This window comes from Arvicanthis niloticus, chromosome 30, assembly GCF_011762505.2.
Source record: "Arvicanthis niloticus isolate mArvNil1 chromosome 30, mArvNil1.pat.X, whole genome shotgun sequence".
Classification (NCBI taxonomy): Eukaryota; Metazoa; Chordata; class Mammalia; order Rodentia; family Muridae; genus Arvicanthis; species Arvicanthis niloticus.
This window is the reverse complement of record NC_133438.1, coordinates 8,639,315-8,654,291: the sequence shown is the minus strand read 5'-3', so window position 1 is coordinate 8,654,291 and position 14,977 is coordinate 8,639,315. Positions and strand designations below refer to the sequence as shown.

Sequence of the window (14,977 nt, the reverse complement as noted above, 5' to 3'; positions counted from 1 at the left end):
ATGTAACCTGTTAGAGGTTCATAATATCCCCAAAAGAATTGCTATACACAGGTTGAAAAATATTGGTCTACTATTAATTTCATGTTATAAGTATGGAGAAGTTAGTAATGGGTTCAGCATGTTGTGTGAGAGACATTTCCTACAGAGTTGCGACACACATATTCATCTACCCATCTCAAGTTCAAACAGAAAACAACCAAGTCCAACTTATCCGATCAATGAAATTTATTACAGTTACATACAGGACTATGGTGAAGAAGTTGGTGATCAGAGCCCAAGGGACTCATAGACAGTTGCTATCTTGAAACTTGAAACCAGCATAAGATACAGATTATGAATACTGAACACTCAGGGTAATCTGTGTTATCTGTAGGAATACCAGCACAATGAAGAGCATTCAATTTTGATGGCTCAGTTTCTCAAATCCTTTTTTAAGATGTATGATTTGTCTGAGTTTCTTCATTTCAGTTAAACATACAGAATGCTATTGGTGTCACTATATTTGAGAGGTGTATTATCTGCTGTAAACAGATTTCCTTCGCAATGGATTGTTTCAATCTCCAAGAAAGTCTTACACAATACTGCATTCTTGTGGCTTTTCTACTTGGTCTTCATGATGAAATATTTGATAGTGAACAACTTGAAAAATTTTCCTTGTCACATTTTCAGAGTTTCTCTAGCATAAATGCTTCAGTTTCTTAGATTTGAACATTACTTAAATGCTTTCACAAGTGCCTCATATTCACAATAAACTCTAGTGTGGAGCCTTAAGTGTTGCAAAGAATTTCACTTGAGTAAACTATATGCTACATGTTTTCCTGTGGGAACTTAACCCCCTACTATCTATTTCTAGATATTTTCTTAGACCTAATTTTCAGGTAAAGATCTTTCCTAATGTAACATTTGTGAGGTTTCTCTCCTGTGTGTATTCTCTAATCTACTGTCAGAGATGAGCTTATAGTAAAGGGTTTGAATATTTACATTGGAAAGGTGTCTCTCCTGTATGTATTCTTTGATGAGTTCTAGAATGATCTTCCTTGGTGAAGGGTTTGTATTACTTGCTTCATTTGTAAATATTCTCTAATGTATGCATTCTCTGATGAGTGCTAAGACTACATTTATATCTAAAGAATGTATTACATTCATTACATTTATATGGTTTCTCTCCTGTATGAATTCTCTGATGAATACTAAGAGTGTGTTTTTGAAAAAAACATTTGTCACATTCACTACATGTATAAGGTTTTTCTCCTGTGTGGATTCTCTGATGACTTTTAAGGCTGCTTTTGTAGGTAAAGCATTTGTCACATTCACTACATTTATAAGGTTTCTCTCCTGTGTGGATTCTCTGATGACTTCTAAGGTGACATTTGTGATTAAAGCATTTGTCACACTCACTACATTTGTAAGGTTTCTCTTCTGTATGAAATCTCTGGTGACTTCTAAGACTTCGTAAATAGGTAAAGGATTTGTCACATTCACCACATTTGTAAGGTTTCTCTGCTGAGTGAAACCTCTGATGGTTTCTAAGACCGCTTTTGTGAGTAAAGCATTTGTCACATTCACTACATTTAGAAGGTTTTTCTCCTGTATGAATTCTCTGATGACTTCTAAGATTATCTTTGTGAGTAAAGCATTTGTCACATTTGCTACATTTATACGGTTTTTCTCCAGTATGAATTCTCTGGTGAACAGTAACACTATATTTTTGGGTAAAGCATTTACCACATTCATGGCATTTATAAGGTTTCTCTCCTGTATGAATTCTCTGATGAATTAAAAGATTGCCTTTCTGGGTAAAAGATTTGTCACATTCAATACATTTGTATGGTTTCTCTCCTGTATGAATTCTCTGATGAATTCTAAGATCAGTTTTGAAGGTAAAGCATTTGTCACATTCACTACATTTATAAGGTTTCTCTCCTTTATGAATTTTCTGATGAATTAAAAGATTGCCTTTCTGGGTAAAAGATTTGTCACATTCAATACATTTGTATGGTTTCTCTCCTGTATGAATTCTCTGATGACACCGGAGTCTGGTTTTCAGGGCAAAAGATTTGTCACATTCACTACATTTGTAAGGTTTTTCTCCTGTATGAATTCTCTGATGACTTCTAAGGTCACCTTTGTGATTAAAGCATTTATTACATTGACTATATTTGTAAGGTTTCTCTCCTGTATGAATGGCCTGATGTTGTCTAAGTTTGTATTTCTTTGTGAAACATCTGGCACATTCACTACATTTGTTAGGTTTCTTTACACTATTGGCTTGTTTCAGACTAATTACTTGATTAGAGTCAAAAACCTTGTCAAGCACTGAAACATTGTGTTCTTTCTTTCCTATGTGGATTTCTTGATTTAAACCAATAATAGAACACAAATTTAAACAGTTTATATATTTGCAAGGTTCTCTTGTGTTTCCAGTTCCATGTTTGTTTAAGTTTGATGATTCAACACTTGTATCCTTGAAGTTAGTCTGGTAAAGTGCACTTTTGGTGTATTCATGAATGATTTTGCCACGCTCATGACATTTATAAGACTTCTCTTGGATATGCACATACTTGTGGACAATATGCTTTGTGCCTTGATCCAAGACATTCTCATATTTAGGACACATGCAATGATTCTCTGAAAAAAAAAAAGTGCAATTAGAGATGACAGGGATTAGTGGATAAGTAAGACAATATCTCCTGTTTCCTGAAATGTTCTAATATAAATTGATGATTCTCAAGGGTAGAGCTCTCACAAGTGGTCTTTCTTGTTTTACAATCATAACATGGATGCTTAGAACATCCTCAAATCTCATCTATAACAAATGACAGGAAATGAGACAGCCTCACAACCCATATATAAACTTTTTGAAGTGTTTTGAAGAAGGTAGAAAGAAGAGCTTGAGCAGTAAAGAACTTTGAGAAAGGAGTTCACTAAAAGATCATATAAACAATGTTTCTCTATTTTCTTGTTTCTGTTTTGTGACAGTGACACTGTGTAGCTTTGGTCAGGTATGAATTAATTGTGTAATCTACACTGGTGTGGAACTCAAAATAAAAGACCATGCTGGGTTAGTACTAAACATAGAGACCCCATGTCAAAAAGTCAAAAGATAACAACAAAGTTCTCAAACCAACAGCTCTTTCTCCATTTAAAACCTTCTCAATTTTTAAAATTCATAAATAAGTAAAGATTTTAATGCAATGGTAAATTAAAATATTCCAATTATTATGTGTGTGGCAATATATTTTCGTGCTCTGAATATTCATTTTTTTGGAACTTGGAAGTTTTGATTAAAAGCAGACAATAAGTTTGGGCACATTACTAAGAATATAACACTGTTTCTTCTCCAAAAGAATGGAAAGATATATAAAAGAATGAAAAGTTATGATGATAATCAGAATTTCTCTTATTTTGGGAGTATTTAGACCTTTCAGAGAGATAACATAAGCACACAGTAGGTTAATTAAAAAATTGTATCAGGAATAGTGTAAGTATTCTACAAGAAGATTATTCTTTGCTTCACTATGACATGACTTGAGTCCAGTGAGATCTCATTAGGATTAATATTTCCGGAATCTTTAATATTTTGATTTGTTTTCCCAAGATTGAATTTTATTGTATTTTACCTGATATTTCAGTTCATCTAAATCTTGCATTCTGTACATGTGTTGTTTGACTGTACCATTGACTGTTATGGAAGTTCAGCATTGTATGTCTCTCTACACTGTGGTGCACTTAACCTGTAGATTTTTTTATACTAATAATGTAGAATAAAGACTATTTTGAAGATCTGAATAAAGTGATGAAGTTGCATTACAAAAAAAAAAAAATTATTCTTACCCACAAAGAGTAGATTGTTGTAATTCTCCAACATCACATCCATGTACAATGCCCTCTGAGCACGGTCAAGACTTTCCCATTCCTCCTGTGAGAAGTTCACAGCCACATCCTTGAATGTTAACAGACTCTGTAATGGAAAATTACCTGTTTACTATGTTCTGCTGGAAGAAAGTGATTTCCCAGGTAAGAGTTCTAAAGAGTTTGAGGTAATTTGTGATAAAGTTGAGTCATGATAAATATTTAAGGACAAACAACATCTTCTAGAACTGCTTTAGCAATGTGTCATAGGTAAGCATTGCTGCTCTTTCATAGGCAATGTGTAGAATGATATACTATATTGCTTACATTCACAAAGTCTCTCCCCATCAATAACTTTCTAATGTTTTCTAAAACCTTAGCAGTAAATGAAGGTTTCGCCACTATGACTTCATTTGAAAATTTGTGTGCAGTTTGGATTCTATAATCCAAAGTTATTTCCCAGCTCACATATGGAACCACACAACAGCTTTTTAATTTTAATTCTTTGAAATCTAATGCTTTACAGGTTGAAATAATACACAGCATATATGCATATATTCAGCCAACTGAACCAACAAACATAAAAAAAATTAAATTAGTTTTAATAAAGGATGCAAAATAGTCAGTTTTTATTATATTTTCTATTTCTCTAAAACAGTATGACATAATAGAATTGTAATCAGCAAACTTTTAGGGAATATAACATACACATTTCCGGCCTAGATTCAGGAATGTACCTTTATGAAGTATAGGTTACTATGAAACAGAATCCCAGTGTCATATCACAGATGGTCAAGTTACAATAAGTAAAACTGTGATTATAAATTCTATAGCTGTCAGCCTTGCTCAACTATGGACACTCTACCATTTCTGTCTGTAGCTGGGGCTCACATGACTCTATTCTAAAATTCTCAGTTGACATCCTAAGACCTAGGTGCAGTGCTGTACTCTTTCTAGAAAAAAGACATAAAATATGAAATGCAGAACTATTGGATGAATCAAGAATTACATTTAATTCTTTAAAAATAAAAAGGAGTGTAACATCAGTGAACACAGTCAATATCCCAAAGGACATACAGAATCAAATACTTTGTGAAGTTTTTTTATAAGACTGTATTCATAACAGTAAATAGAAAAGCCAGTATTAGACAGTGAAAAATTATTGAAAGTTTTCACAAAGTTGATATATGTGACATAGTTAATAACAATATCATACATTCCATATGGTCTTTTACTACATGATAATTACATATGTATGTGTAAATAAACGGCATATGTGACAATGCATTCAACGGAAGTATAATCATTTTTGATCAAATCAAGTTTTTAAATTGAGAATTACACAAATTCTTCGTGGATTTTTAAAAACACTATTACTCGTGAGATGCACTGCATTGAAAATTCAAATCTTGTAATTTTAACTTTATCTTCTTTTCTCTCTACATACAAACAAAATGATTGCAGGTCACTCTTATGTGCACTTGAGTCCCAAATAATGGAAGCTGAATTCAGGATTTCAGGGGCACAATGCATTACACAGTGGACATCAAAATTTGAAGATAAAAAGTTATGTACTCAAAAAGTATTATTGTAAAGAAAAATTGCCACAGCCCTTCAGAGTTTTCCTCTATGTAATACATAGATCGAGAAAAAAACATAGGATGGATGAAACATTCATTTTGCTAAAGAAGAGAACAAATTAAGGACATTCACCTATGCTTAAAATTTGATGCACAGGCATAGTACCAAGATAATATTTTCCAGAAAATTCTTACTAACATGGCATGTACTGCAATACAAAGATACAGTAGTATTTATACTACATCTATAAACTGAAACAAAAGAGAAGAAAATAATCATCTGAATATTCAGAAGTGACCACACTAAGCACTAGGCAATCTCTCTCCTGAGACAAACAGATTTCAAGTGTCAAGAAACTCAAGATGACTATGTGACATAAGATGCTGAAAAGAGATATCAGAATACTACAATCTGCATCTCCTCACAAACACATCAATGTTATGGTAAGAGAAAGCCACATACCTTTCTATCATCTATGACTCTAGGGAGCTAAAATATTTACTCTCAGGTTTCAAGACAGTGATTGTCTTCTAATTCTCCAATTCCATAAATTCTGTTCTTCCATACGTTGCTCAGTGGTGTCAGTGTCTATGTATGCACAGATCTACATTCACAAGGTTGTTTCTGGAAACCTAACTATTTCTGAAATGCTATTTATGTGGCACATGAGACCTTGTTTCCCCAGAAATATTAAATGACACAAGTCCATTGAATATAGAAATTAGCTATCAAAAAATTCTGTGAGCATCAGTAACAATACATTCTCTTTTAGAACTGTAGATCATTGATCCTTGGAAATTTATGTCCTCACAGTATAAAATCCAGTAAAAATATAATTGGACAAGGCTGTGCTTGTTCCATTATAAGTGGAAGTACTAAACACATAATTTTGATTACTGGAGAAAAAGATACATGAGAGAGAAAAAAAAAACACTATAGATAACATTACCAGAGAAAGAAAAGTAAAGTTCTGATTGCCTTAAATAATGAAATATGGACAGGACACTCACCTGGGGAGCATTTACCAGGGAAGTATCCATTCTTCTTATTGCTCTTCTCCAAGTTTCTATCTCAGGAATATAAACTGGAAGTCTTACTGAAATTTCACTTCAAGCTTTCCAAAATTAAAAGCTAAAATTAATACAACTGTGTTATGAACAGTGGTAAACCATATAAACACACATAAAAACCAAAATGATACCGGAAATCTTGTCAAAATTCCTACAGACTGGAGAGCATGGAATGATATATTTAATATGGTAAGGAAAATAACTACAATCTGTGGCCTTTTTTTCAAACCTCAGCAGGTACTAGGCACAGATATAGGGTATATGCATGTCTGTGGCAAAAAACTACTACTCGGGGTTATTACTGGGAAATTATGTTTCAAGAACTAGAGCAGGGGCAAGTGAATCATAGGCAGAGTCATAGTGACCTGACCCCTGAACCTTCACCCAGCTGATACCCTGTTCTGAAAGATATCTGTACTCCCCCTGAACACCTCTGCTCCTGTGTCATCCCCTTTCCCACATCTTGCATTTTTGTGTTTATAACCCACATGTTAAAAAGTAAAAATTATGATTTGATAAAACACACACACACACAGTGTACCCTTGGTTCTGCTGACTTAGCTCCTGACAATCTATTTTCTTGTTCTCAGAAATACTTTGAATTATAAAACGTTACTGTGGTTTTTGTTAGTATGCTGGGTAAAATTATTTTTATTGATCTCATTTTAAACTTCAAAGTTTGTAGTGAGTTAAAATGTCCTTTAACAAAATTATGGGTCATGTTTATTTTCATATTGTAAAATGCTAGTTGATCTGTTGAACATTTTAAAAAACTGGATTCCTTTTTGAGAATTTCATATATGAACACTGTATTTGTATGGTTTTCCCCTTTCTCTCCTTCCTCCCACTTTTCCCATCCCCCCCATACTTTTTAGATACATCTTGTTATTTAATTATTGTTTATATATGTGTACATGTATAAGTATGTATGTTTATACGGGTATTGATGAATAAAGTGTTTTGAAAAGAAATTAAAAAATTAAAATTATTCAACAATTTATAATATGTTTTTAATAAACCATGTGATGTGCTACATGATTCAATAAAATGAATACATAGTAATAGTTACAAAAAAAAAAAAAAAAAGATGTCCCAACATACAACAAGGACATAGGCTCCACTATATTCATGGCGGCCTTATTTATAATAGCCAGAGCTGGAAAGAACCAGATGTCCTTTAACAAAGGAATGGATACAAAAAAAAGTCCTACATTTACACAATGGAGTACTACTCAGTTACTAAAAACAAGAATTCAGACAGAACCAGGCCTGGGTAAAATGCCTGCAGTTAGGGAACATGTGCCTTACCCAAACAGTAAAGGCAACGGTAGATTTTCCTGTCACTCTGGCCTGGGTCTTTGGAGCAGCTCTCTTAACCCTCCACAACACAACCCTATTCCAGAAGCCTGGTAGCTCTAAACTTTTTCAGGCTAGGCTTTTTCTCTTCCTTAATTTGCTTTGTATAGTCCATGCAACTTCTTTCTGTTCTCCTTCACTCTCCTGGTCCTGATAGTATCCCTGCTCCTTGGAGACCCTTCCCTCACACTGAGATTCAGGCAGCCAGCCACACAGCTCCAACTGCCAGACTCTTCGGACTTTCTCTGCACAGCCTCCCCGAATGCTTTCTGACAGCCTAGGCCTGAACTGGATCTAATAGGATACTATCCCAGTATCTGAGCCTTAGTGAATTCTCTGGAAGTCAGTGAACTCTCAACCAATCCAACCCTAGTGCAGAATTCATCCTGTGATATAGGTTTCATCACTAGATGGTGATTTGAAGGTAGTCTAAGGCAGGAACAATTTTGTCTTCAGGGAAGCATGCTAAAGGAACTCTAATATGCAGAACAGAAAATCACTTTTGAAAACTCAGTGGTTTATGGAGAAGCTTGTCAATTGTCTAAGATATAGAAATAAACAGTGTATTTGGCTCAGTCTTAAAGAATTCAGTTAGATAATACTCAAAAGCAAATGGAAAGTGATCAACTCTATATTATTAAAAATAAGTTAAGACAGAAGAAGAAACAAACTAAACCTACACAGATGTCATATTAGCAACTAAGCAGGAAAGTGAAAATTCTCAAACACAAAAAGGTAATCATAACCAAGAGGAGTAGACAACAAGAAATAATCAAAGTCAGGGCTGAAATCAATAAAATAGAGACATGGAGAAAAAGACAAGAAATCAAGGAAACAAAGAGTTGTTTCTATGACTAAATAAATAAATAAATAAATCAAGAGGATAGATCAAACTAACTATATCCCTGACCCTTATCCAAACTAACTATAAGTGCTCCAGTCCCACGGGGCATTGAACTGGGATCAGAAGACCTGGAAGAGAGAACTGGAGGACAGGGTAACTAGAAGAATGACAGCTTGTCTATAATCTGATCAAACCGGAATTTTAATTTTTTCACATAGGGATTATATACACATAGAGACAGGATGTGGGGAGAGGGATAGCGCAGGAACGTAGGTGTTCTCAGGGAGAGTACAGATATCTTCCAGAACAGAGTGTTGGCTGGGTGAAGAAGCAGGGAACAGGTCACTAGTACCCTCCACCAAGGCTACCTATCTACAAGACCTATGACTACTTGTTCTCATCCAGGCTGGGAGTTTTCCACCAAGACCACCCGTCCACAAGATCCACAGCTATCTGTTCTAGGGCCACTGCTGTCCCACACAGACCAAGCCTTTGTGTCAGTAGGCATGTATGGCTAACTTAGGCCTATGGCTGACTTAAACTTTCAGTGTATAAGCAAGGTTGCTCCCAACATATAAGGATGGGAGAAAATGTATAAATTAACAGAATCAGACACAACAATGGAAACATAACAACAGACAGATGATGTGTAAAAGAAATATATAGTTTAATCAATAGGTATCACATCTTAAACTTAAATCAAGATCAGATAATCAAAAAGACCTATTTAAAACCTAGTGAAATAGAAGTAGTCATTAAAGTCTCCCATTCAGATGGAATAAGCCCAGAATTCTACCACTTTCAAAGAACAGTTAAAATTAGTACTCCACAAATTATTCCACAAGAAACAGAAGGGTCATGAGGCTACAGTTACCCTGATACCCAAACCACATAAAGATGCAACTAAAAAGGAGAATTACACACCACTTTCCCTATGAACATACTTGCAAAAATACTCATAAAAGTACTTGTAAACACAATTCAAGAACACATTAGGAGATCAGCAACCATGATCATGAGATGAAGGAATGAATATCTGAACATACAAAAATCAGTAAATATAATCTACCAGATAAAACAAACTGAAAAAGAAAACACCTGATCATTTTGTTACCTGCACAAAGGCCTTTGACAAAATGCAACACCATTTCACCATAAAAGTCCTATAGAGATAAAATGCACAAGACACATACCTAAATATAATTAAGGAGGTTACAGCAAGCCTAGAGCCAAGGTTAAATTAAATGGAGAGAAACTCAAAGCAATTCCACTGAAATCAGCAAGAAAACAGGCTCTTCATTCTCTTTATATCTATTTCATAATAGTACTTGCATTCTTAGCAAGCCCCCCAAAAAACCAGCTCAATGAGATCAAGGTAAACATTAGATTTCCAATGAAGAAGTCAAACTCTTTACTTGCAAAGAATATGACATATCTCTATCTATATCTCCACCCATCTATATACACATGTTTCCCCCTAAAATAGCTGAATACAAAATTAATGCACAAACACCAATAGCCTTCCTATATACAAATGACAAATGGATTTTAAAAAGAAAAATCAGGAAAATAATACCTTTTACAATACCCTCAAATTATAAAAAATATGTATGTTCATGGTAACTCTGTGCAAGCAAGTGAAAGACTTCTATAATAAAAACTTTAAGTCTATGAAGAAAGTGAAGAAGATATTAGAAGATGGAAAGATCTCCCAAGCTCATGAATCAAGAGAATTAAGATATTAAAACAGGCCATCCTACCAAAAGCAATCTACGGATTCAAGGCATGTATCATCCAAATTCCAACACAAATGTTCACAGGTTTTAAATGGCTATCTTCACTTTTAAATAAATTCGGGAGGAAAAAAGGGAAAGTTGCTAAAACAATCATTAACAACAACAAAAAAAACCTGATGTTCTTACTTTCCCAATTTCAAGTTTTCTTAAAAACTACAGTATATGAAAACAAACAAATAAACAAACCTCAAAATATCAGAACAGACACATTGATCAATGAAAATGAATTGAAGACCTAGACATAAATACACATGGCCACCTGGTTTTTGATAAAGAAGCCAGAAATACAAACTGTGTAGTGAGCTGCGCCCTCTGGTGGCGGAAGCCTTAATAGCAAGCCATCAGCAGAACCACGCAGGTAAGCCAAGCTACTGTGTTCTCAGGAATGAGCGGGGAGTGTAGGAGCCGGTGGCCCTGTGCTACCCACAGGGCCACGGTCGGGCGTCTTAGCCTGTCCGGCGCTTGCCCCGCCCCCCGACTCCTAACCGGCTGCGGGGGGATGGAGCGCGCGAATCTGGCAGCCAGAAAAGTGCAGAGAGGCGAAACTACAAGCTGCCGGGCTCGGCGGGGCTCTGTCTCAGGATGCAGCTCACATCCTCTCAGGCGTATAGCCCCATATGTAAGCGCTAGGGCTAGGGACGCGCTATCCCACCGTTCCACCCAGGGTATAGTATTGGGCAAGCAGCCAATCGGGAATGTACACGCCACTCTAAGGGCTATTTAAGCTGGCACTGCTCGGGCTTCTTGGTCTTCCTCCTCATGGTACAATAAAACGTTCCTTGCAGAAGGATCCTAGCCCGTGTGCTTTCTTGCAGGCGAGAAAGAGCACAGTTTACAAATGAAAATGAATTGAAGACCTAGACATAAATACACACGGCCACCTGTTTTTTGATAAAGAAGCCAGAAATACAAACTGAAAAATTTTTTTTAACCATTTCCAACAAATAATGTTGGTTGAACTGGGTGTCTGCAACTAGAAGAATTCAAATGGATCCATACTTACAACCCAGCACAAAAATCAAGTACAAGTGGATCTAAGACCTCAACATAAAACCAAACACTTTGAATCTGACAGAAGATAGACTGGAGAATAGAAGTGAACATATTGTCACAGGAGAAGACTTTCTTTAAAACATAAGAAAAAAAACAACATAGGTGCTAAGAAAAGCAACTAATTAATGAGACCTCAGCAAACTGAAAAGCTTCTGTAAGGCAAAAGACACCATCATTTGGAGAAAGCAGCAGCCTACAGAGTGGAAAAAAAATGTGTATGAACTCTACTTTCAATAGATAACTAATATCCACAATATATAAGAACTCAAGAATCTAGCTTTGAAAAAAACAAACGTCCAATTTATAAACGCATTTCAAATCTAAACATGGAATTCTAGATGGAGGAAACTCAATGGCCAAAATGGACCTTAAAATATTCAACATGCTTAGTCTTTAGGGAAATGCAAACAAGACTGCAAGAAAATTATTCTGACCCACACAATCTAAACTGTTGTAGTTCTCCAACAGGTCTCTGAAAAAAAAGCCCTGACTGTAGGGTCTAGGCATTCCCACAACTGCAAGAAGTCCAGTTTGAGAAACTCATAACAACATACTACAAGACAACAATAAAAAAAACTAGTGCATGGACATAGTGCTTTTTTGAACCAAGGAGATATTTTTCTGATATATGTGAGCAGTCATAATATTTATTTAAAAGATGCTTTCCTATTTTTTTAAATCTATACCAACTTTTCTATCTATAAAAATAGAGTGTGGCCTGATATCATCCTCTCAACCAAATGCACACTGGGTTGGCCTTTTTATGTCTCAGAGAAACACAAGAGGAATGGCTAACTGAAGTGCCTATTAAAGCATCAAAGTCCACATTTTTGGCTAGATGCTTTCCTGGCTCCTCATTCCTCTCTTTGGTACCCTCCCCTCCCTTCCCCTCTCCTCCCTTCTCTTCCTTACTTCAGCATCCACCTCCATGCCCACTTCAGTCTGGCCTTTTCTTCAAGAGGCCTCTGGCTGTTTTCTTCCTCATACTGTAAAATCCAAAAAACACCCTGTAAGCACCATCTGCCCAAGAACCAAGAACCTTCTTGGAATGCTGGGAGTTCTACTTCTTGGAAAAATAGCAAAACCTCATGGTGGCCTATAGGTTTATCTTTATAAACCTCTGTAGCATGTGAGCAGAGTCCAACTCTTGGTCAGTCTTTTACACTTAATAACGCTTGCTCAAATGGTGGAATTGCTTTTTTTCTCCTACAAATCTGAGCATTATCATGACCTACAATAAACCTTCTCCTCAGCCACACCTTTGGGCAGTTGTCTTCTCTTTTTCACTCAGCCCTAAGGTGCCATGCTAATAACTAAGCATATGAACCTACATGTCTGAATGCTGAATTTACATCAAAGTGAACATGCATCGAAGATAAACTCTAATGGGGAGTAAAACTTTGCTTAGTAAAAGTTTAATGCTTACAGCCATCATTTTGGTGCTTTAAAATTTATATTTTCTGATTCAGTGAAATGTGTACTGGTTCCTCCTATGACTAATATCTACAAAGCTGTCTGGGGATGCCTATTCCCCAGGCCATAGGCCACTCTCCTGAGTAGGCAAGTGGTGGGGTAAGGTGGTTAAGAAAGCATGAATGAATTTAAGTTCGAGAAGCTTTGTAACTGCTGTTTCAAAGTTTGCTGTGTGCAATCTGCAGATACTGCAAATGTTCTACGAAATTATTTTAGGAAAATATTCTGGCAACCATAAGATAAATGAAAACATCACGATAAACCCCAGTCCATAGGATCTCAAACTTCCCAACAGCGACAAATAAACAAAACAGAACTGTGAGAGCACCTCCTAAGAGCAGCTGCGGAAAACACCCCCCTGCTCCGCTCCCGCCCGTTTCCCAGCCCCGCAGCTCCTCTGACCTGGGAGGTTCCAGGGTCCCCAGGCTGCGGTTCCCGCCGCTGCGCTGCCGACTGCTGACTCTCCCAGGCCCGCGATCGGGAAACAGGATCTGAGGAGAGTTTACACGCTTCAGAAAGAATCCGGCCAGGGTAACTCGCCCGCAGTTACAGTAGAGACCACGTTGCTCCAACAAGTACTTTAAATGGAACGATGGGTTTTCCGGTCTCTCAGGCCAGGCTATTTGGAGCGGCTCTCCTAGACCCGCCCAGTGCACCACGGTTCCGGTCACGTGATAGGTCTGACCCCACCCCCATTCAGGCCCGGCGCTTTTCCTCATTGATAACTTTTGAAGAGTCCAGCCAGCTGCATTCTTTTGTAAGTCAGCAGCCTGTCCGACGTGAAAATCCATCTTTACCCCTGATAGCTGAGTAACCCACGTGTACCCGAGCTCAGCGCTGGTTTGGGGGGTTGTAGTTTCCTCCGGAAACCGGAAAACTGTTCAGATGCAGTTTCCCGACCGCGGGCCTGGGCGAGTCAGCAGTCGGCAGCGCAGCGGCGGGAACCGCAGCCTGGGGACCCTGGAACCTCCCAGGTCAGAGGAGCTGCGGGGCTGGGAAACGGGCGGGAGCGGAGCAGGGGGGTGTTTTCCGCAGCTGCTCTTAAGGAGGCGGCTCCCACAATTCTGTGTGGATACCTTACGGATGTCCGGAAGTTGCGATCCTATGAACGGGGGGTTTATCTTGATTTTTTTTCCCCTTTATCCTATAGTTACCAGAATATTCAGTCATAAAATAACTCGTTAAAAAAAAATGCTACAGTACTCGCATTATCTGCTGTTTGCTATTGTGTCAGTTACAAAGCTTACGGAACGTAAATTTATTCACGCTAACTCCTGTGTTTTACTACTTGCTTATTCAAGAGAATGCCTTTTATCTTGCTTAGTAGAGCTTTGTATACATACTAATCATATGAAGAACCAGTGCAGATTTTTTTAAAACCATAGAATATACATTATCTATTGCTATAGTTATGATTGTTAATATTTACGAAGCAGACTTTTTAGTGTCCATAAATTTTTCATCTGGGTTTTATGCAGTTTAGGATGTAAGTGAAACATTAAGAAATGTGTCTTCATATGCTGAGTTATGTTATTCCTTAGGTCCCAGCCAGTATTGCTATGTGAGTGTATGAGACCACACTATTTTTATACCTAGAAAATCTACTATAAAGTTTTAGAAAGTATCTTTTGAATAATTATTATCCCCTTTATCAGAAAATTGTCTCCTTGGTTGAAGAAAAACACCCTGCCCTTACATATGTGGCCAAGCTGGTTTTTATTTTTTTTATTTTTTTTATTTTAGGGTTTTTTAATCATTCCGTGGTGTGACTGAAGACTTCTTGTAGGAGGAGTGACAATGCCTAGACCCTACTGACAGCCCTTTTTTTTTTCAGAGACCTCCTTTTCAACAAGTGCAGCAGTCTGGTTTCTGGGGTGACAATAATTTTCTTGCAGTCTCCCCAGCTCTTCTTCAGGATTTCTGGTAGAATGACTCTTCATGTGTCTGAGCTG

The 14,977-nt window shown here is 36.9% G+C and overlaps 2 protein-coding genes across 3 annotated transcripts in view; one reads left to right on the top strand and one right to left on the bottom strand.

The window, feature by feature from the left end:
- Positions 1–207: 207 nt before the first annotated feature.
- LOC143440924 (uncharacterized) lies at positions 208–13,708 on the bottom strand. 2 transcript variants are annotated; one of them, XM_076927848.1, is made up of 4 exons: positions 13,428–13,708; positions 6,444–6,564; positions 3,835–3,961; positions 208–2,628 (listed from the first exon to the last, which is right to left on the bottom strand). In XM_076927848.1, the coding sequence occupies exons 2-4, from the start codon at positions 6,471–6,473 to the stop codon at positions 1,064–1,066; spliced, it is 1,722 nt and encodes a 573-aa protein (XP_076783963.1). In that variant the 5' UTR covers positions 6,474–6,564; positions 13,428–13,708; the 3' UTR covers positions 208–1,063. The 2 variants fall into 2 exon arrangements, with proteins under 2 accessions (XP_076783963.1, XP_076783964.1); XM_076927849.1 differs by having other exon boundaries at positions 6,444–6,547.
- Positions 13,709–13,722: 14 nt separating this feature from the next.
- The window catches only part of LOC143440601 (uncharacterized), a 74,384-nt gene continuing 73,129 nt past the window's right edge, over positions 13,723–14,977 (top strand). Inside the window, exon 1 of the mRNA XM_076927406.1 lies at positions 13,723–13,999. The gene's annotated coding sequence lies outside the window, so the exon portion shown is untranslated. The remainder of the gene's footprint in view (positions 14,000–14,977) is intronic.

Coding starts and splice junctions, on each gene's coding strand:
- LOC143440924 (XM_076927848.1), bottom strand. CDS start 6,473: ATGGATACTTCCCTGGTAAATGCTCCCCAG. Junction 3,962..6,443: donor CCCTGGTAAATGCTCCCCAG/GTGAGTGTCCTG, acceptor TTTCCATTACAG/AGTCTGTTAACATTCAAGGA. Junction 2,629..3,834: donor CAACAATCTACTCTTTGTGG/GTAAGAATAATT, acceptor TTTTTTTTTCAG/AGAATCATTGCATGTGTCCT.